The sequence below is a fragment of the Lithobates pipiens genome, unplaced genomic scaffold (assembly GCF_037356315.1).
Source record: "Lithobates pipiens isolate NorthernLeopardFrog02 unplaced genomic scaffold, aLitPip1_a1.2 Scaffold_27, whole genome shotgun sequence".
NCBI lineage: Eukaryota > Metazoa > Chordata > Amphibia > Anura > Ranidae > Lithobates > Lithobates pipiens.
This window is the reverse complement of record NW_027507788.1, coordinates 223,062,833-223,085,564: the sequence shown is the minus strand read 5'-3', so window position 1 is coordinate 223,085,564 and position 22,732 is coordinate 223,062,833. Positions and strand designations below refer to the sequence as shown.

Genomic DNA, 22,732 nt, shown 5'->3' with positions numbered 1-22,732 from the left:
CCCCTCCCCACCTCCATCAATGAGCCTTCCCTTCCCACCTCCACCAATGAGCCTTCCCTCCCCCACCTCCATCAATGAGCCTCCCCTCCCCACTTCCATCAATGAGCCTCCCCTCCCCACCTCCACCAATGAGCCTTCCCTTCCCACCTCCACCAATGAGCCTTCCCTCCCCACCTCCATCAATGAGCCTTCTTCCCCCACCTCCGTCAGTGAGCCTTTCCTCCCCACCTCCATCAGTAGTCCTTCCCTCACCACCTCTATCCGTAAACCTTCCTTCCCACCTCAATCAATGAGCCTTCCCTCACCACCTCCATCAGTGAGCCTTCCTTCCCACCTCAATCAATGAGCCTTCCCTCACCACCTCCATCAGTGAGCCTTCCTTCCCACCTCAATCAATGAGCCTTCCCTCATCACCTCTATCAGTAAACCTTCCTTCCCACCTCAATCAATGAGCCTTACATCCTCACCTCCATCAATGAGCCTTCTTCCCCCACCTCCGTCAGTGAACCTTCCCTCCCCACCTCCATCAGTGAGCCTTCTCTCCCCACCTCCATCAATGAGCCTTCTTCCCCCACCTCCATCAATGAGCCTTCCCTCCCCACCTCCATCAGTGAGCCTTCCCTCCCCACCTCCATCAATGAGCCTTCCCTCCCCCACCTCCATCAATGAGCCTTCCCTCCCCCACCTCCGTCAATGAGCCTTTCCTCCCCACCTCCAGCAATGAGCCTTCCCTCCCCCACCTCCATCAATGAGCCTTCTTCCCCCACCTCCGTCAGTGAGCCTTTCCTCCCCACCTCCGTCAGTGAGCCTTCCTTCCCACCTCCATCAATGAGCCTTCCCTCCCCACCTCCATCAATGAGCCCTCCCTCCCCACCTCCATCAATGAGCCTTCCCTCCCCCACCTCCATCAATGAGCCTTCTTCCCCCACCTCCGTCAGTGAGCCTTTCCTCCCCACCTCCATCAATGAGCCTTCCCTCCCCCACCTCCATCAATGAGCCTTCTTCCCCCACCTCCGTCAGTGAGCCTTTCCTCCCCACCTCTGTCAGTGAGCCTTTCCTCCCCACCTCCGTCAGTGAGCCTTCCTTCCCACCTCCATCAATGAGCCTTCCCTCCCCACCTCCATCAATGAGCCTCTCCTCCCCACCTCCATCAATGAGCCTTCCCTCCCCACCTCCATCAATGAGCCTTCCCTCCCCCACCTCCATCAATGAGCCTTCCCTCCCCCACCTCCATCAATGAGCCTTCCCTCCCCATCTCCATCAATGAGCCTTCTCTCCCCACCTCCATCAATGAGCCGTCCCCTCCCCACCTCCATCAATGAGCCTTCCCTCCCCCCATCTCCATCAATGAGCCTTCCCTCCCCCCACCTCCATCAATGAGCCTTCCCTCCCCACACCTCCATCAATGAGCCTTCCCTTCCCACCTCCGTCAGTGAGCCTTCTTCCCCCACCTCCGTCAGTGAGCCTTCCCTCCCCACCTCCATCAGTGAGCCTTCCCTCCCCACCTCCATCAGTGAGCCTTCCCTCCCCACCTCCATCAATGAGCCTTCCCTCCCCCACCTCCATCAATGAGCCTTCTTCCCCCACCTCCGTCAGTGAGCCTTTCCTCCCCACCTCCATCAATGAGCCTTCCCTCCCCCACCTCCATCAATGAGCCTTCTCTCCCCACCTCCATCAATGAGCCTTCCCCTCCCCACCTCCATCAATGAGCCTTCCCTTCCCACCTCCATCAATGAGCCTTCCCTCCCCCCACCTCCATCAATGAGCCTTCCCTCTCCCCACCTCTATCAGTGAGCCTTCCCTTCCCACCTCCATCAATGAGCCTTCTTCCCCCACCTCCGTCAGTGAGCCTTCCCTCCCCACCTCCATCAATGAGCCTTCCCTCCCCCACCTCCATCATTGAGCCTTCTTCCCCCACCTCCGTCAGTGAGCCTTTCCTCCCCACCTCCGGCAGTGAGCATTTCCTCCCCACCTCCGTCAGTGAGCCTTTCCTCCCCACCTCCGTCAGTGAGCCTTCCTTCCCACCTCCGTCAATGAGCCTTCCCTCCCCCACCTCCATCAATGAGCCTTCTTCCCCCACCTCCGTCAGTGAGCCTTTCCTCCCCACCTCCGTCAGTGAGCCTTCCCTTTCCACCTCCATCAATGAGCCTTCTTCACCCACCTCAGTCAGTGAGCCTTCCCTCCCCACCTCAATCAATGAGCCTTCCCTCCCCACCTCCATCAATGAGCCTTCCCTCCCCACCTCCATCAATGAACCTTCCCTCCCCACCTCCAGCAATGAGCCTTCCCTCCCCACCTCCATCAATGAGCCTTCCCCCCCCACCTCCATCAATGAGCCTTCCCTCCCCCACCTCCATCAATGAACCTTCCCTCCCCACCTCCAGCAATGAGCCTTCCCTCCCCACCTCCATCAATGAGCCTTCCCTCCCCACCTCAATCAATGAGCCTTCCCTCCCCACCTCCATCAATGAGCCTTCCCTCCCCACCTCAATCAATGAGCCTTCCCTCCCCACCTGCATCAATGAGCCTTCCCTCCCCGCCTCCATCAATGAGCCTTCCCTCCCCACCTCCATCAATGAGCCTTCCCTCCCCACCTCCATCAATGAGCCTTCCCTCCCCACCTCCATCAATAAGCCTTCCATCCCCACCTCTATCAGTAAACCTTCCTTCCAACCTCAATCAATGAGCCTTCCCTCCCCACCTCCATCAATGAGCCTTCCCTCCCCACCTCCATCAATGAGTCTTCCCTCCCCACCTCCATCAATGAGCCTTCCCTCCCCACCTCCATCAATAAGCCTTCCATCCCCACCTCTATCAGTAAACCTTCCTTCCAACCTCAATCAATGAGCCTTCCCTCCCCACCTCCATCAATGAGCCTTCCCTCCCCACCTCCATCAATGAGCCTTCCCTTCCCACCTCCATCAATGAGCCATCTTCACCCACCTCTGTCAGTGAGCCTTCCCTCCCCACCTCCATCAGTGAGCCTTCCCTCCCCCACCTTCATCAGTGAGCCTTCTTCACCCACCTCTGTCAGTGAGCCTTCCCTCCCCACCTCCATCAGTGAGCCTTCTTCACCCACCTCTGTCAGTGAGCCTTCCCTCTCCACCTCGATCAATAAGCCTTCCCTCCCCACCTCCATCCATGAGCCTTCCCTCCCCATCTTCATCAATGTGCCTTCCCCTCACCACCTCCATCAATGGACTCCACCCCCCACCTCCATTAATGAACCTTCCCTCCATCTATGAGCCTTGGCTGCCTTTGACCCTTTCACCAGTTCTCCTTTGTTAGACCACTCTAACAAAGGTCGGTCCTGACCACTGCGGACTGGAAACATCCCACAAGGGCTGCAGTTATGGTATTGCTCTGACCCTACACATTACAATAGTATCCTTGTCAAAGTCCCTGAAATCCTTACACTTGTCCATTTTTTTTTTCTGCTTTCAACACATCAACTTCAGGCATAAGATACAGTATATGTACATTATATACTCCATGTGGCTGCATTCTATACTATTACAAACTTTACCTCTGTGTGGGAGCTTCCTGTAATAAAGACCACTCACCGCTGCCCTCTCTCCTTGTGCAGGGGGACTGGTCTTGTCTCCGCCCCCCTTCTGTAGTTTTATGCAGGCAGGCCATAGTGGGTGGAGCCTGCAGGGTCCCTCCCACAGCTTTACTGTATGCACAGACTATGTACAGCAGTGATGATGTCACTGCTATATTTCCAGTAGTGTGGTGGGACCTGCTGGGGCCCTCCCACTACTCTGCTCACTGCGTAGGCTACGTATAACACAATAGTGATGTCACTGCTACCTTTCCAGTTGTGGGTGGAGACTGCTGGGCCACTCCCACAGTTCTGCTCTCTGCACAGGCTATGTATTAACTGTACTGATGTCACTGCTACTTTTACAAGGTAATATCTAGATTTGTAAAGGCATTGGGTGCACACAAAGTAAATTTGTATCCTTCGTGACTATTGAGAAATATATTGAATTAAAGTTTTTGTGCCCGGAGTTCAGCTTTAAGCGGGCCGGTTAGTGTTATGAATACATACAGTGTCTTGAAAAAGTATTCATACCCCTTGAAATTTCCCACATTTTATGTGATAGACCAACACAAAATGGCTCATAATTGTGAAGCACAGTTGACTCTTCCTGAAATAAGGCAGAGGAGTCCAACCCATCTGGTGAGTGCAGAACCAGACAGTGGTGGAAGTACAGTCACCTTTGGAGCACGGCGCACCAACCACTTTGTTTTGCTGTATTTGCACATATTATCACAAGTCACTTTACATTATAAATCAAGTCACTATTATCAAAAAAAAGTATGTAATATTAGAGTTATTCATTTATAGTTTGCCACCCATCATCAACTTATTGATTAAGCATAAAGTTCTCATTAGATAGAGGTGGGGGTGGGGCAAACGCTGTTTAGTTTAACCAATCGCCACATTTGCTCCCCCTTGCAAGGCAGACAGTATATACAGCATTGGCCAGATATAGTCACTCCACATTACCAAAGCGCGAGTGTCACCTAATTTACAGGACTTCTTATGACTTTCTTTCTCCAATGTCTTTCTTCTTGTCACTCTTCCATAAAGGGCAGATTTGTGGAGAGACGACTAATAGTTGTCCTGTGGACAGATTCTCCCCCCTGAGCTGTGGATCTCTGCAGCTCTTCCAGAGTTACCATGGACCTCTTGGCTCTTCTCTGATGAATGTTCTCCTTGCCCGGCCCGGTCAGTTTAGGTGGACGGCCATGTCTTGGTAGGTTTGCAGTTGTGCCATACTCTTCCCATTTTCCGATGATGGACTGAACAGAACTCCGTGAGATGTTCAAAGCTTGGGAGATTTTATTTATAACCTAATTCTGCTTTATACTTCTCCACTGTGTTCTGGTGTGTTCCTTGGCCTTCATGATGCTGTTTGTTCACTACGTTTCTCTAACAAACATCTGAGGGCTTCACAGAACAGCTGTATTTATACTGAGATTAAATGACACACAGGTGGGCTCTATTTACTAATTAGGTGACTTCTGAAGGAAATTGGTTCCACTAGATTTTAGTTAGGGGTATCAGAGTAAAGGGGACTGAATACAAATGCCCCCTCCCCCCCCCCACACTTTTTACATATTTATTTGTATCACTTATAATTTTCCTTCCACTTCACAATTATGTGACACTTTGTGTTGGTCTATCACAATAAATCCAAATAAAATACATTTATGTTTTTGGTTGTAACATGAGAAAATGTGGAAAATGTCAAGGGTATGAATACTTTTTCTAGTTTTCTATTCATATATACGCTCCTGACCAGAGAGTAGAAGACAACCGTATTCCTCTATAGTGAGGTCATACAATGTATATCTCTGTTATATTTCATAAGAGAAGAAGATTCTGTTTATGGAAACTGTACACGGATCTATGTACTGTACTCCAGCCATTCATCATCCGCCACCGATAACATTTGGAAATAGGGAAGGGAACGCATGTCATAAATTATGTGTTTATCTGCCTCCGACACACCAATTTACACTCTTCTGGAATCCTGCCGCGGGCCGTGATCTGGAAAAGTCAGATATACATTAAAGAGTATCTAATCCAGCGAACAGAAATGTCATATATTGCAGTTTACCAGCCCTTAGATGTGGCGGCTGCATTAGTTTTCTGTTTTTCAGGTTATTTATTTATATTTGTTGAATTTTTCTCCGGTGATCCTGCAAGACACGAGCTGTCCAGGGGTGACAACGCTCACTCCCTGCCATGTGTCTATGGAGGATCAGGAGGCTACAGGAAGGTTTATTCTCTGGCTTCCTATTGATCGCTGACTTTTCTTCCTCCCAGCACCACCTCCATTTTGTCCCGAGCCGCCCTGGCCCGCCTTCACTCTGTTGCCTTCCCGGAAATTTTGGACTGCAATAACGAAGTAGCTGAAGTGGTCGATCCTTCGAGTCCGGTGAACTTTAACCCTCAGAGAGAAGAAGCTGATTATCTGCAGTGCAATGAAATAGTCCTGCAGTTCCTGGCATTCAGCAGGTGAGAACCGACTTTAGTTAAAGTAAGTGCGTTAAATGCAGAAGAAATTGACCTTTGAGGTATAAACAAACACCATGGGGCATGTGCACGAAAACTTTACAGAGCTGTTTGCCCTACAAAATTGCATGTGCCTTTCTTGTGTGCAAGGGGGGGCAAAATCAAATGTTGTTAGGATATTCACTCTCCAGGTGGAAATTTTTTCATTCATACAGAATGCAGTGTATTAGGAAAATACTGCATTATGGCCACTAGTTGGCGCTAATGATTACATTAAGTATTTATTTCCCATGGTCATCAGCACCATCTAGTGGCCATAAGGCAGTCATTTCCCAGACGACTCTATTTCTTTTTTTTTTTTTTTTTTTTAAGAATAACATTTGACCTCGAAAGAAAATTGCTTAATAACCATAATTTTTTTGCTGGCATCTACACATGAATGTGCATCAGTTTTACAGGAAGAATAGCTCTGAGAACTTTTCTCCTGTGTTTATATATACAATTATGTGTTTGCACGCATTTTACAGGAATTTATCTGCATACTCCAGGCTCAGTGGTTCTTCCCTTTAGTTGGGCAATGGTGGCCATGCAGCATACAGTCTGCACGTGGACACAGTTGGCCAGAGAGGGCTCACTTTTAAAAAGTTAGCTAGAGAGGGCTCACTTTGAAACTGTTGGCCAGAGGGGGGGCACCACTTTGACACAGTTGGCCAGAGAGGGGTGTCACTTTGATGTAGTTGACCAGAGAGGGATCACTTTAAAAAAGGTTGGCCAGAGAGGGGGATCACTTTGACACAGTTGGCCGGGGGGGGGGGGGGGGGTCAATTTGACACAGTTGGCCAGAGGGGAATCACTTTGACACAATTTTCGAGAGGGAGACCACTTTGACACAGTTGACCTGAGAGAGGGATCACTTTGACCCAGTTGGCCAGAAAGGGAGACCACTTTGACACAGTTGGCCAGAGGGGGACCATTTTGGCACAGTTAGCCAGAGAGGGGGACCACTTTGGCACAGTTGGCCAGAGAGGGGGACCACTTTTGACACAGTTGGCCAGAGAGGGGGGCCACGTTGGCACAGTTGGCCAGAGAGGGGGATCATTTTGACACAGTTAGCCAGAGAGGGGGACCACTTTGGCACAGTTGGCCAGAGAGGGGGACCACTTTGGCACAGTTGGCCAGAGAGGGGGGCCACTTTGGCACAGTTGGCCAGAGAGGGGGATCATTTTGACACAGTTAGCCAGAGAGGGGGACCACTTTGGCACAGTTGGCCAGAGAGGGGGACCACTTTTGACACAGTTGGCCAGAGAGGGGGGCCACTTTGGCACAGTTGGCCAGAGAGGGGGATCATTTTGACACAGTTAGCCAGAGAGGGGGACCACTTTGGCACAGTTGGCCAGAGAGGGGGGCCACTTTGGCACAGTTGGCCTGAGAGAGGGATCACTTTGACACAGTTGGCCAGAGGGGGACCATTTTGACACAGTTAGCCAGAGAGAGGGACCACTTTGGCACAGTTGGCCAGAGAGGGGGACCACTTTTGACACAGTTGGCCAGAGAGGGGGGCCACTTTGGCACAGTTGGCCAGAGAGGGGGATCATTTTGACACAGTTAGCCAGAGAGGGGGACCACTTTGGCACAGTTGGCCAGAGAGGGGGACCACTTTGACACAGTTGGCCAGAGAGGGGGGCCACTTTGGCACAGTTGGCCAGAGAGGGGGATCATTTTGACACAGTTAGCCAGAGAGGGGGACCACTTTGGCACAGTTGGCCAGAGAGGGGGGCCACTTTGGCACAGTTGGCCTGAGAGAGGGATCACTTTGACACAGTTGGCCAGAGAGGGGGATCATTTTGACACAGTTAGCCAGAGAGAGGGACCACTTTGGCACAGTTGGCCAGAGAGGGGGGCCACTTTGGCACAGTTGGCCAGAGAGGGGGATCATTTTGACACAGTTAGCCAGAGAGGGGGACCACTTTGGCACAGTTGGCCAGAGAGGGGGGCCACTTTGGCACAGTTGGCCAGAGAGGGGGACCACTTTGACACAGTTGGCCAGAGAGGGGGGCCACTTTGGCACAGTTGGCCAGAGAGGGGGATCACTTTGACACAGTTGGCCAGGGAAGGGAATCACTTTAACACAGTTGACCAGAGAGGGGGATAACTTTGATGTTGTTGACCAGAGAGGGATCACTTTAAAAAAGGTTGGCCAGAGAGGGGGATCACTTTGACATAGTTTGCCGGGGGGGGGGGGTTCACATTGACACAGTTGGCCAGAGAGGGGGGTCACTTTGATGAAGTTGACCAGAGAGGGATCACTTTAAAAAAGGTTGGCCAGAGAGGGGGACCACTTTTGACACAGTTGACCAGAGAGGGGGACCTCTTTGACACCGTTAACCAGAGGGGGGACCAGTTTGACACAGTTGGTTAGAGAGAGGGATCACTTTGACACATTTGGCCAGAAAGGAGGACTACTTTGATGCAGTTGGCCAGAGAAGGATCACTTTAAAATAGCTGGCCAGGTGGGATCTTTATGGCACAGCTGGCTAGCGAGGAATCACTTTTAAAAAGTTGGCCAGAGGGGGATCACTCTAAATGCAGTTGGCTAGCTTGGATATGTATTGCAATGTAAGCGAACTAAGACTCCCCTGTTTTTAAGCAAAGGGGGCCTCATTCTGTATATCTTTCTGTGTGTCTGAGCTGGCGTTGGGCTTTATTATTATATTCCTGGAATGATAATACAAATTCTTTTTTTTCCTTTGCTTAGCATACCGGAAGGTAACTCGTCACTGAACTGGCCGCAGACCCTTTACTTCACCTTCCAGTTCTATCGATTCCAGCCAGTAACCACGCCTCGCTTGCAGCTAGTACAGGTTCACTCCAAAGGTGCGTCAAGGACGGAAACCCCGGCCCGGGTGATTGTGTCGCTCAATAAGGATGGCTCGATAAACCAGGGTGAGTGTCTGTTTTATCTCCTTCCCTTCATTGCTATCTATGTCAGAGCAGGAGCATAGGGGGATACTGTGGAGTGTCACTTGAGCGACAGCTGTGAGTCTGTTGGGGAGGCTGACATCACATCCAAGATGGCGGCACCCAGCAGCAGTCTCAGTGCTTTTGGATGGCTACACAAGGGAGGCTTTTACTGGTAAATAACATGATACAGGATACAATATGTCTAAAAACTGGGAAAGTCTATTAACACAGAAAAAGGACTTCTCTTTATAATAAAATAGCACCAAGTAAAAAGAAATCTTGAAATAGTTGACTAAAATAATTTTTATATTCATTTTTTTATTTTCTTTTTCTCACAGGCTGTCCGGGTTATCAGTTGAAGTACATGGTGGACCCCGGATTCCTAAAGTCAGGAGAACAGCGCTGGTTTCTGCGGTATCTGGCTCTCCAGACTCTACAGATTGATGTTTGGGATGGAGACTCCCTGCTGCTCATTGGGTCAGCCGCAGTAGAAATGAAGGTACTGTGTGGGTGACTAATAGTTTGTTTTTGGAGTGTGCTGTTTTAGCAGAGGATTGCAATCTACAAGATAGAGTAGGGGCTGGCAAAACTGGGATCACTTTGACCCAGTTGGCCAGAGAGGGGTCACTTTGACCCAGTTAGCCAGAGAGGGGTCACTTTGACCCAGTTGGCCAGATGGGGATCACTCTGACATAGTTGGCGAGAAAGAGATCACTTTGACCCAGTTGGCCAGAGAGGGGTCACTTTAACCCAGTTGGCCAGAGGGGGATCATTTTGACATAGTTGGCGAGAGAGAGATCACTTTGACCCAGTTGGCCAGAGAGGGGTCACTTTGACACAGATGACCAGAGGGGGATCACTTTGACACAGCTGTCCTTTGTGGGATCACTTTGACACATTTGGCTAGAGGGGGATCAGTTTGACCCAGCTGGCCAGAGAGTGATCACTTTAATGCAGTTGGCCACAGGGGGATAATTTTGCCCAGTTGGCCAGAGAGCGATCATTTTGACGCGGTTGGCTATAGAGGGATCACTTTGACACAGTTGGCCAGAGAGGGATCATTTTGACCCAGTTGACCAGAGAGGATCACTTTAAACCAGTTTTCCATAGAAGAATCACTTTGATGCAGTTGGCCAGCATGAACACATATTTCAATGAAAGAAAATTAGACTCCTGTTTTTTATGACATTTTCTATGAATATGTAATGGTTGCTATGTGGTTGGTTACACCTCGTTAGTATCTCACGTGTTGTACATATGAAAGCCATTTAGGATCTGAACACTAGACATGTGTGCCATCAATAAATTTGTTTTGTTTCGTTCCGTTTCGTATTAAAATTAATTTGTGTCCGAAATTCAATTCAGATTCGTACGAAATACGAATTTTCGTTAGGTTCGTAAACTTTTCATAACAATAAGGAAAGTTCGGTATGATAAATTTATCATTATGAGGGGCTCCCACCATCCCTGTACTGTGCTGACGTCCTTGGTTTTTAACCTTTCGTTTCGTTAACTTTTCACAACAATAATGAAAGTTTGTTATGATAAACTTATGCGAAATTCGTAAACTAAATTTTGTATTTCATACAAAATTTGTATGCATAAAAATTTGTATTTTGGATCCTCACGAATGTACGAATTACTAATCACACATGTCTACTGAACACACATCTGCATCTCAACTGCATAGAGCAGGTTAGTAAATGAAAAGGACAGGTGGGCCTGAAGTTGTTGTAATATTATTTAATGAAGCAACAAGTTATACTCTTTGTGCTGTAATCCCCTTGAATGTTGTTTATTTTGCTGTTTTGGAGTCACATACAAAAGAGAACGAAGTGAAAAAATGTAAATGCGTAATATTACTATAACAAATTCATTTTCCAGTGCCAGTGGTGGGTGATCCTCAAGGATTCAGAATATGGCATTCATGTAGTGATGTGAGTGGCGTTCTCTGCATCATTCTCCTGTGGGCACAGAATGGCTTGATGACATAGGGGGAACGTCCGTCATGCCCTGGGCACAATCCTGGAGGAGGAGTGGCAGCTGGGACTGGAGGAGTAGTAGCAGCTGGGACTGAAGGAGGAGTGGGATCTGGGACTGAAGAAAGAGAAGCAGCAACTGGGACTGGGGCAGCTGAGACCCAATTAGTATCAGCTGGGACTAGAGGAGGAGTAGCAGCTGCTACTGGAGGAGGAGTGGTAGTTGGGACTGGAGGAAGACGGGCAGAGCTGTGGTTGAAGGAGTGGCAGCTGTAATTGGAGAGTGAGGGGATCTGGGAATGTAGGGTGGGAGTGGCAGCTGGAGTATAAGAAGGTGTGGGAGCTGGGACTGGGACTGAAGAAGGTGTGGGAGCTTGGACTGGGACTGACAAAGGTGTGGGAGCTGGGACTGAAGAAGGTGTGGGAGCTGGGACTGAAGAAGGTGTGGGAGCTGGGACTGAAGAAGGTGTGGGAGCTGGGACTGAAGAAGGTGTGGGAGCTGGGACTGAAGAAGGTGTGGGAGCTGGGACTGAAGAAGTTGTGGGACTGGGACTGAAGAAGGTGTGGGAGCTGGGACTGAAGAAGGTGTGGGAGCTGGGACTGAAGAAGGTGTGGGAGCTGGGACTGTAGAAGGTATGGGAGCTGGGACTGAAGAGGTTGTGGGAGCTGAAACCGAAGAAGGTGTGGGAGCTGAAACCAAAGAAGGTGTGGGAGCTGAAACCGAAGAAGGTGTGGGAGCTGAAACCGAAGAAGGTGTGGGAGCTGGGACTGGGACTGAAGAAGGTGTGGGAGCTGGGACTGAGGGTGTGGGAGCTGGGACTGGGACTGAAGGTGTGGGAGCTGGGACTGAAGGTGTGGGAGCTGGGACTGAAGGTGTGGGAGCTGGGACTGAAGAAGGTGTGGGAGCTGGGACTGAAGAAGTTGTGGGACTGGGACTGAAGAAGGTGTGGGAGCTGGGACTGAAGAAGGTGTGGGAGCTGGGACTGAAGAAGGTGTGGGAGCTGGGACTGAAGGAGGTGTGGGAGCTGGGACTGAAGAAAGAGAAGCAGCTGGGACTATAGGGGGAGAAGCAGCTGGGACTGGAGGAGGAGTGGTAGTTGGGACTGAAGGAAGAAAGGGAGAGCTGGGGCTGAAGGAGTTGCAGGTGTAAATGGAGGGGCAGGGGATCTGGGAATGTAGGGTAGGAGTGGCAGTTGGAGCTGAAGAAGGTATGGGAGCTGGGACTGAAGAAGGTGTGGGAGCTAAAGTAGGTGTGGGAGCTGGGACTAAAGAAGATGTGGGAGCTGGGACTAAAGAAGATGTGTGAGCTGGGAATGAAGAAGATGTGGGAGCTGGGACTGAAGAAGATGTGTGAGCTGGGAATGAAGAAGGTCTAGGAGCTGGGACTGAAGAAGATTTGTGAGCTGGGACTGAAGAAGGTGTGGTAGCTGGGACTGAAGAAGATGTGTGAGCTGGGAATGAAGAAGATGTGGGAGCTGGGACTGAAGAAGATGTGTGAGCTGGGAATGAAGAAGGTCTAGGAGCTGGGACTGAAGAAGATTTGTGAGCTGGGACTGAAGAAGGTGTGGTAGCTGGGACTGAAGAAGGTGTGGTAGCTGGGACTGAAGAAGATGTGTGAGCTGGGAATGAAGAAGATGTGGGAGCTGGGACTGAAGAAGATGTGTGAGCTGGGAATGAAGAAGGTGTGGGAGCTGGGAATGAAGAAGGTGTGGGAGCTGGGAATGAAGAAGATGTGTGAGCTGGGAATGAAGAAGGTGTGGGAGCTGGGACTGAAGAAGATGTGTGAGCTGGGAATGAAGAAGGTGTGGGAGCTGGGAATGAAGAAGATGTGTGAGCTGGGAATGAAGAAGGTGTGGTAAGGTGGGACTGAAGGAGGTGTGGTAGCTGGGACTGAAGGAGGTGTGGCAGATGGGACTGTAAGAGGTGTGGGAGCTGGGACTGAAGAAGGTGTGGGAGCTGGGACTGAATAATGTGTAGGAGCTGGGACTGAAGGAGGTGTGGGAACTGGAGCTGAAGGAGGTGTGGTAGCTGGGACTGAAGGAGGTGTGGGAACTGGAGCTGAAGGTGTGGGAGCTGGGACTGAAGGAGGTGTGGGAGCTGGGACTGAAGGAGGTGTGGGAGCTGGGACTGAAGAAGGTGTGGGAGCTGGGACTGTAGAAGGTATGGGAGCTGGGACTGAAGAGGTTGTGGGAGCTGAAACCGAAGAAGGTGTGGGAGCTGAAACCAAAGAAGGTGTGGGAGCTGAAACCGAAGAAGGTGTGGGAGCTGAAACCGAAGAAGGTGTGGGAGCTGGGACTGGGACTGAAGAAGGTGTGGGAGCTGGGACTGAGGGTGTGGGAGCTGGGACTGGGACTGAAGGTGTGGGAGCTGGGACTGGGACTGAAGGTGTGGGAGCTGGGACTGAAGGTGTGGGAGCTGGGACTGAAGGTGTGGGAGCTGGGACTGAAGAAGGTGTGGGAGCTGGGACTGAAGAAGTTGTGGGAGCTGGGACTGAAGAAGTTGTGGGACTGGGACTGAAGAAGGTGTGGGAGCTGGGACTGAAGAAGGTGTGGGAGCTGGGACTGAAGGAGGTGTGGGAGCTGGGACTGAAGAAAGAGAAGCAGCTGGGACTATAGGGGGAGAAGCAGCTGGGACTGGAGGAGGAGTGGTAGTTGGGACTGAAGGAAGAAAGGGAGAGCTGGGGCTGAAGGAGTTGCAGGTGTAAATGGAGGGGCAGGGGATCTGGGAATGTAGGGTAGGAGTGGCAGTTGGAGCTGAAGAAGGTATGGGAGCTGGGACTGAAGAAGGTGTGGGAGCTAAAGTAGGTGTGGGAGCTGGGACTAAAGAAGATGTGGGAGCTGGGACTAAAGAAGATGTGTGAGCTGGGAATGAAGAAGATGTGGGAGCTGGGACTGAAGAAGATGTGTGAGCTGGGAATGAAGAAGGTCTAGGAGCTGGGACTGAAGAAGATTTGTGAGCTGGGACTGAAGAAGGTGTGGTAGCTGGGACTGAAGAAGATGTGTGAGCTGGGAATGAAGAAGATGTGGGAGCTGGGACTGAAGAAGATGTGTGAGCTGGGAATGAAGAAGGTCTAGGAGCTGGGACTGAAGAAGATTTGTGAGCTGGGACTGAAGAAGGTGTGTGAGCTGGGAATGAAGAAGATGTGTGAGCTGGGAATGAAGAAGGTGTGGGAGCTGGGACTGAAGAAGATGTGTGAGCTGGGAATGAAGAAGGTGTGGGAGCTGGGAATGAAGAAGGTGTGGGAGCTGGGAATGAAGAAGATGTGTGAGCTGGGAATGAAGAAGGTGTGGGAGCTGGGACTGAAGAAGATGTGTGAGCTGGGAATGAAGAAGGTGTGGGAGCTGGGAATGAAGAAGATGTGTGAGCTGGGAATGAAGAAGGTGTGGTAAGGTGGGACTGAAGGAGGTGTGGTAGCTGGGACTGAAGGAGGTGTGGGAGATGGGACTGTAAGAGGTGTGGGAGCTGGGACTGAAGAAGGTGTGGGAGCTGGGACTGAATAATGTGTAGGAGCTGGGACTGAAGGAGGTGTGGGAACTGGATCTGAAGGAGGTGTGGTAGCTGGGACTGAAGGAGGTGTGGGAACTGGAGCTGAAGGTGTGGGAGCTGGGACTGAAGGAGGTGTGGGAGCTGGGACTGAAGGAGGTGTGGGAGCTGGGACTGAAGGAGGTGTGGAAGCTGGGACTGAAGAAGGTGTGGGAACTGGAGCTGAAGTGGATGTGGGAGCTGGGGATTGGGTGGGGGGAGCGGCAGCTGGGGACTGGGGGAGTAGCGGCAGCTGAGGAGTGGTGAGCATGTGACAGCTTGGCACTGGTGGGGACGTGGCAGCTTGGGACTGGTGGGGTCATGGCAGCTGGGGAGTGGCAGCTGGGGCTGGAGAGGGAGTGGCAGCTGGGGCTGGAGAGGGAGTGGCAGCTGGGGCTGGAGAGGGAGTGGCAGCTGGGGCTGGAGAGGGAGTGGCAGCTGGGGCTGGAGAGGGAGTGGCATCTGGGGCTGGAGAGGGAGTGGCATCTGGGGCTGGCGAGGGAGTGGCAGCTGGGACTGGGGGGGGGGGGGTGGCAGCTGGGACTGTAGGGGGAGTGGAAGCTGAGGACTGGAAGTAGATCAGCAGCTGGGACTGGAGGGGGAATAACAGCTGGGAGTGGAGGAAGAGTGGAGCGGCAGCTGGTGCTGGAAGGGGAGCGGCAGCTTGGGCTGGAGGGGGAGCGGCAGCTGGGACTGGAAGGGGAGCGGCAGCTGGGGCTGGAGGGGGAGCGGCAGCTGGGACTGGAAGGGGAGCGGCAGCTGGGGCTGGAGGGGGAGCGGCAGCTGGGGCTGGAAGGGGAGCGGCAGCTGGGGCTGGAGGGGGAGTGGCAGCTGGGGCTGGAAGGGGAGCGGCAGCTGGGGCTGGAGGGGGAGCGGCAGCTGGGGCTGGAAGGGGAGCGGCAGCTGGGGCTGGAGGGGGAGCGGCAGCTGGGACTGGAAGGGGAGCGGCAGCTGGGGCTGGAGGGGGAGCGGCAGCTGGGACTGGAAGGGGAGCGGCAGCTGGGGCTGGAGGGGGAGCGGCAGCTGGGGCTGGAAGGGGAGCGGCAGCTGGGGCTGGAAGGGGAGCGGCAGCTGGGGCTGGAGGGGGAGTGGCAGCTGGAGCTGGAGGGGGAGTGGCAGCTGGGGCTGGAGGGGGAGTGGCAGCTGGGGCTGGAGGGGGAGTGGCAGCTGGGGCTGGAGGGGGAGCGGCAGCTGGGACTGGAAGGGGAGCGGCAGCTGGGGCTGGAGGGGGAGCGGCAGCTGGGGCTGGAAGGGGAGCGGCAGCTGGGGCTGGAGGGGGAGTGGCAGCTGGGGCTGGAGGGGGAGTGGCAGCTGGGGCTGGAAGGGGAGCGGCAGCTGGGGCTGGAGGGGGAGCGGCAGCTGGGGCTGGAAGGGGAGCGGCAGCTGGGGCTGGAGGGGGAGCGGCAGCTGGGACTGGAAGGGGAGCGGCAGCTGGGGCTGGAGGGGGAGCGGCAGCTGGGGCTGGAAGGGGAGCGGCAGCTGGGGCTGGAAGGGGAGCGGCAGCTGGGGCTGGAGGGGGAGTGGCAGCTGGAGCTGGAGGGGGAGTGGTCACTGGCTCTGGAGTGGCACATGTAGAGACGGTGAGAACAGATTTTGGAAACTCTTTTTGGAGAGACGGAAAGAAGAGAATTTTGTTTTTGAAAATAAAAACGTAGTGGCGTTCAGCTTTAAGGCAGCCAAATGTGGCCTGTTCAGGTTCACGGCGTGTTTTGTAGGTATTTTACTTTGGATATTACTTTTTATGTAGTTGCCAGCAGAGAGGATGAGGCAGGTTTATTGTTTTGGAGAATAGCCGCGAGGGTAAACAACGCGCCCTTCTGCTTCTAGGAAATAAACATTTTCATTTTATTTTTATATATATACATCTTTTTTTGTTCCTCTATATACTGTGTATTCAGGTGTGTCTATAATCATTAGATCCCGGGTATAGGAGAAAAGCGCTAAAGAACGACGGGCAGAGCAACGCATGGCCACATTTTCAGCCGTTGCAGAGAGAGAGAGAAGAGATTTGATTGGTTGCTATTTGATTGGAATCAACAGATCACTCATTGGCTCAAAGAATAGATCAATGTTATACATGCAGTATTTTGTATGTGTTTGATATGCATAGTTTAGTGCCACGTTTAGTGGATTTTTGGGTTCCTCTGTTGCTGAACCTTTCATGGGATGAAATTAAAGAAGTTGTGAAGCCTAATTTTTATTTTTATTTTTTTTAAATAACAAATATGTTATACTTACCTTCCTGCTGTCTGGTGTTCCAGAATAAAATAGAAAGACAGCTATAAAAAAGAAAAAGGAAAAAAAAAAAAAGGATCAGTAATTATTTTTAATAAATACAGTGGTGTGAAAAAGTGTTTGCCCCCTTCCTCGTTTCCTGTTCCTTTGCATGTTTGTCACACTTAAGTGTTTCGGAACATCAAACCAATTTAAACAATAGTCAAGGACAGCACAAGTAAACACAAAATGCAATTTGTAAATGAAGGTGTTTATTATTAAAGGTGAAAAAAAATCCAAACCATCATGGCCCTGTGTGAAAAAGTGATTGCCCTCCTTGTTAAAACATACTATAACTGTGGTTGTCCACACCTGAGTTCAATTTCTCTAGCCACACCCAGGCCTGATTATTGCCACACATGTTCACAATCAAGGCATCACTTAAATAGGAGCTGCTTGACACAGTAAGGTCCACCAGAAGATCCTTAAAAGCTACACATCATGCCGAGACCCAAAGAAATTCAGGAACAATTGAGAAAGAAAGTAATTGAGATCTATCAGTCTGGAAAGGGTTATAAAGCCATTTCCAAAGCTTTGGGAATCCAGCGAACCACAGTGAGAGCCATTATCCACAAATGGCGAAGACATGGAACAGTGGTGAACCTTCCCAGGAGTGGCCGGCCGCCCAAAATTACCCCAAGAGCGCAGCGACGACTCATCCAAGAGGTCACAAAAGACCCCACAACAACGTCCAAGGAACTGCAGGCCTCACTTGCCTCAGTTAAGGTCAGCGTTCATGCCTCCACCATCAGGAAAAGACTGGGCAAAAATGACCTGCATGGCAGAGTTCCAAGGAGAAAACCACTGCTGAGCAAAAAGAACATCAAAGCTCGTCTCAATTTCTCCACAACACATCTTGATGATCCCCAAGACTTTTGGGACAACATTCTGTGGACCGATGAGACAAAAGTGGAACTCTTTGGAAGGTGTGTGTCCAAGTATATCTGGCGTAGAAGGAACACTGCATTTCATAAAAAGAACATTATACCAACAGTAAAATATGGTGGTGGTAGTGTGATGGTCTGGGGCTGTTTTGCTGCTTCAGGACCTGGAAGACTTGCCGTGATAAAAGGAACTATGAATTCTGCTGTCTACCAAGAGATCCTGAAGGAGAATGTCCGACCATCTGTTCGTGTACTCAAGCTGAAACGAACTTGGGTTCTGCAGCAGGACAATGATCCTAAACACACCAGCAAGTCCACCACCGAATGGCTGAAGAAAAACAAAATGAAGACTTTGGAGTGGCCTAGCCAAAGTCCTGACCTTAATCCTATTGAGATGTTGTGGTATGACCTTAAAAAGGCCGTTCATGCTCGAAAACCCTCTAATGTAACTGAATTAGGACAATTCTGCAAAGATGAGTGGGCCAAAATTCCTCCAGGACGCTGTAAAAGCCTCATTGCACGTTATCGCAAACGCTTGGTTGCAGTTGTTGCTGCTAAGGGTGGCCCAACCAGTTATTAGGTTTAGGGGGCAATCACTTTTTCACACAGGGCCATGATGGTTTGGATTTTTTTTCACCTTTAATAATAAACACCTTCATTTACAAATTGCATTTTGTGTTTACTTGTGTTGTCCTTGACTATTGTTTAAATTGGTTTGATGTTCGGAAACACTTAAGTGTGACAAACATGCAAAGGAACAGGAAATGAGGAAGGGGCAAACACTTTTTCACACCACTGTATGTAACTCGAGTTTTGCTTAAGGCCGGGTTCACACCGCTGCGATGCGGGAACGCCGCGAATCCGCGGCGTTTTCCCGCATCGCACGACTCCCGCCGGCAGTTCACACTGCCCTATGCGAACAGCTGGGAGTGTCAATGATATGTTAATGACACCCCCAGATCCAATCGCATATCGCAGTGCGATCTGCCGACTCGCACAAGAATCGGATCGCATGGTGTGAACGCCCATGCGATCCGATTCTGTTGCGGACGAAAAAAAGGGTCCCGTGCGAGTTTGCTGCGGGACCGCTGCGAGTTCAGCCATACTATCTGTATGGCTGAACTCGCAGCGCTACGGAGATCGGATGTGATTTGCGGTGCGAATCACATCCGGATCTCCCCCCGCAGCAGTGTGAACCCAGCCTTACACTCTCTGTAGCTGAAAATTGCTTCCACAACCCCCCATAAGGGCCATGACCTATAGGGAATTTTATAGTATGGCCTATGGATAATATAGTATAGGGTTCTGAAGTTTATCATCATTTTAGTTTTAAAGTGATAGAAAACGCACGCCGTGTGATATACAATCTCCCCTCCATTTCTGTATATGGATGACGGCTCTGTAATTATTTTAATTAAAAAAATAAAATAAAATCTAAGTTCCTTTTTCCTAATGGATATCCAGCTGTCACATGACTTGGCTCTCTCCCAGCCTGTCTGCAGGGAAACATAAGCAGGAGGAGCTTCTAGTCCTCTGCTGCTGGTCACATGTTCACAAAAAACAAAACAAAACAAAAAAACAGCCTTTGGAATACAAAGTAAAAATAAATAAATAATATCAATAAACCATTTTACATTTTCATAGAAATACACATTTGAAATAAAATCTTGATTGTTTTTTTGGCAGTAACACGGTGTGGGCGGACTTCTGCCAGTCACAGGTTGTGTCACACCCCCTCCAGCCTGTGTCTTAGAATAAGAGGGATTGAAAATAAAAATCTATTGAAAGTAGAATAAGAGGGAGACGAAGCCACCATCAATCTACATCAGCCTTTCTCAACCTTTTCAACACAGAGGAACCCTTGAAATAGTTCTCCGGTCTCGAGGAACCCCTGCGAAAAATTTGAAATTTACAACTCATGATACATTAGTGTGATGGTCAGTGGGAAGAATGGTCATTGGGAAGGATTACCTCCTTACAGATATCTAAAAAGATCAATGGTGTCTGCGGGAACTTATCTGAGAGGCAGAAATTGCTCAATGCTTAAGGAACCCCTAGCAACCTCTGGAGGAACCCTGGTTGAGAATCACTGATCTACATGTAATTTTCCGCCACCCCATTGCGTTTAGTTGGTTAGTGGGCATGGAGAAGGAGGGGGGGTGGGCTGTTATTTACCGCCATGTATACGCCCACATGTGTGACTCTATAGACACATGGGCTGCTCAGATGTGCTAGGGAGGAAATGCTCAGCATAGAAACTCACTGAGAACTGAGCATGTGCAGAGCTGCCACCACAGCTACAAAATCCCCAAGTGCATTGGGGACATGGACAGAAGGGGGGGGGGAATGGAGAGCAGCAGGGTCAACCAGGATTTTTGCAGAATACGGAAAAGGAATCTCATAGTGATGAGTATGACCAGCATGGAATACACCATTTATTCATCGTTTTTTATGATGGGGGTTTAGTGACACTTTAAAGAGGAAGTAAACCCTGATGAGTTTACTTCCTCTTTGATTCCCTGCAAAGGTAAAGCATAATGGACTACTATGCATCGCATCGCATCGCATAGTAGTCCATTATGTGTCACTTACCTGACACAGGAGCCAGCGATGTCACCGCTGTCCCCTGTAGTCCGGTGCCTCCATCTTCTCGTGGGTTTTGCTGCTCCGCCGCTGTCATTCGGCGAAGCCGCGATGATGTCACTCTCGCGCATGCGCACGGGAGCTGCCACGTGCGGCATATTCGCCGTTGACCACGGCGCACTCAGTGCGCCTACGCGCCGCTGTCTAGGGCGCATGCGCCATAGACAGCGGTGACTGTCTTTCGGCAAATATCTCCTAAACTGTATAGGTTTAGGAGATATTTCTTGGACCTACAGGTAAGCCTTAATCTAGGCTTATCTGTAGGTCAAAGTGTGTTGTAAGGGTTTACAACCACTTTAAAGGCTTGGCCTGTTGGCTATCTATTTATTCAGTGCAACAATGTCTTTTATGTATAAAAAAACAAATTGGTAATATGTTGAATGTGGGGGCCCAAAAAAGAACTTTTTTTACTGAAATTGTTTGAGTTATTAAATTGTTGCGCTAATATCATGTTACATAAAAAATTGGAACAACCGCCGTTTTATTCTTTAGGGTGTCTGCTTTCAGAAAATGTATATTTTTTTTGGGCATATCTTCAGGCCTAAAATTATTATTATTATTTTTTTTTTTTAAAGCGCAAAATTAGGTCTGGCAGTGAAAGGGATAAATGGCGCCACCAGGTGAGCCAGCGGCGGATTGGTCGCTGCGGGGGTACATGAGTCTTCCCTTGTTTGCCGTGACATCTACATAGGGCTCCTCTATAAAGATATTAAAGTAATGTTCGCTGGCTCACAACCACATTCATTATCATATTACTGCAATTTAATCTGGATAAAAGGTTAGGAACACAAATGACTTCGTAAGCATTTTAAACAAGAGCAATTTAGATAAAAATAAGGAATAATGTTAAACGACTTAGCATTGATGAAAAAAAAAAAAAAGGTCCAACTCGGCTAATTATATTGAAATACAGTCCAGGCCGGGGAGGCGTTTTATGCCTAGATGGCGGCGGAAGGTGGTCTGAGGACAAAGTCTTGGACTTCTGCCCATGTATGTGATACATAATGGTTTGACATCGAACACAGGACATCAGCAATAAAAACTAATTAAGCCAACCTGCATTACTGGGCACCTGTCATTGGATATTTGAATGCAAATGAAAATTGCCCCATAAGGTCTCTTTTACACTTGCTTCAAAATGTGGCATCGGACGCGCTTTTTTTTTTACAGAACCCTGATTGCTAATCAAAGCCCCCCCCCCGTCACTAAATAAAATGGTTACCTCAAAGTCCTGGTCACACGTTGTGTTTGCTTTGCTTCAAAAATTATACCCCATGGGGGGATCTAGGATGGAGAAGGACCTGGGGGTCCTAGTAGATGATGGGCTCAGCAATGCCAAGCTGCTGCTAACAAAGCAAACAGAATATTGGCATTAAAAAGGGGATCAACTCCAGAGATAAAACGATAATTCTCCCATCTACAAGACTCTGGTCCGGCCGCACCTGGAGTAAACTGTCCAGTTCTGGGCACCAGTCCTCAGGAAGGATGTACTGGAAATGGAGCGACTACAAAGAAGGGCAACAAAGCTAATAAAGGGTCTGGAGGATATTAGTTATGAGGAAAGGTTGTGAGCTCTGAACTTATTCTCTCTGGAGAAGAGACACCTGAGAGGAGATATGATTTCATTATATAAATACCGGACTAGTGACCCCACAATATATAAATACCGGACTGGTGACCCCACAATATATAAATACCGGACTGGTGACCCCACAATATATAAATACCGGACTGGTGACCCCACAATATATACATACCTGACTGGTGATCCCACAATATATAAATACCAGACTGGTGACCCCACAATATATAAATACCAGACTGGTGACCCCACAATATATAAATACCAGACTGGTGACCCCACAATATATAAATACTGGACTGGTGACCCCACAATATATAAATACTGGACTGGTGACCCCACAATATATAAATACCATACTGGTGACCCCACAATATATAAATACCGGACTGGTGACCCCACAATATATAAATACCGGACTGGTGACCCCACAATAGGGAGAAAACTTTTTCGTGGAAGGGAGTTTAACAAGACTCCTGGCCACTCGTTAAAATTAGAAGAAAAGAGGTTTAACCTTAAACTACGTAGAGGGTTCTTTACTGTAAGTGCGGCAAGGGTGTGGAATTCCCTTCCACAGGCGGTGGTCTCAGCGGGGGGCATTGATAGTTTCAAGAAACTATTAGATAAGCACCTGAATGACCGCAACATACAGGGATATACAATGTAATACTGACATATAATCACACACATAGGATGGACTTGTGTCTTTTTTTTCAACCTCACCAACTATGTAACTATGTCGCTTTCTTGGTGCTTCAAAGCATCTCCAAAGCTTTCATAGAAGTCTATGACAACGCTTGCTTACAGCACCTGAAGCTGTAGATGAGTGGGGGAAGGAGAGAGGACTGAGTGGCAG

The 22,732-nt window shown here is 49.8% G+C and overlaps 1 protein-coding gene across 2 annotated transcripts in view; it reads left to right on the top strand.

The window, feature by feature from the left end:
- NPHP4 (nephrocystin 4) overlaps positions 1 to 22,732 on the top strand; it is a 570,758-nt gene that overhangs the window by 381,684 nt on the left and 166,342 nt on the right. For both annotated transcript variants that reach the window (XM_077458285.1, XM_077458284.1), the window contains exons 15-17: positions 5,843 to 6,034; positions 8,787 to 8,974; positions 9,331 to 9,491. In XM_077458285.1, the coding sequence (XP_077314411.1) occupies positions 5,843 to 6,034; positions 8,787 to 8,974; positions 9,331 to 9,491 (541 nt within the window). The remainder of the gene's footprint in view (positions 1 to 5,842; positions 6,035 to 8,786; positions 8,975 to 9,330; positions 9,492 to 22,732) is intronic.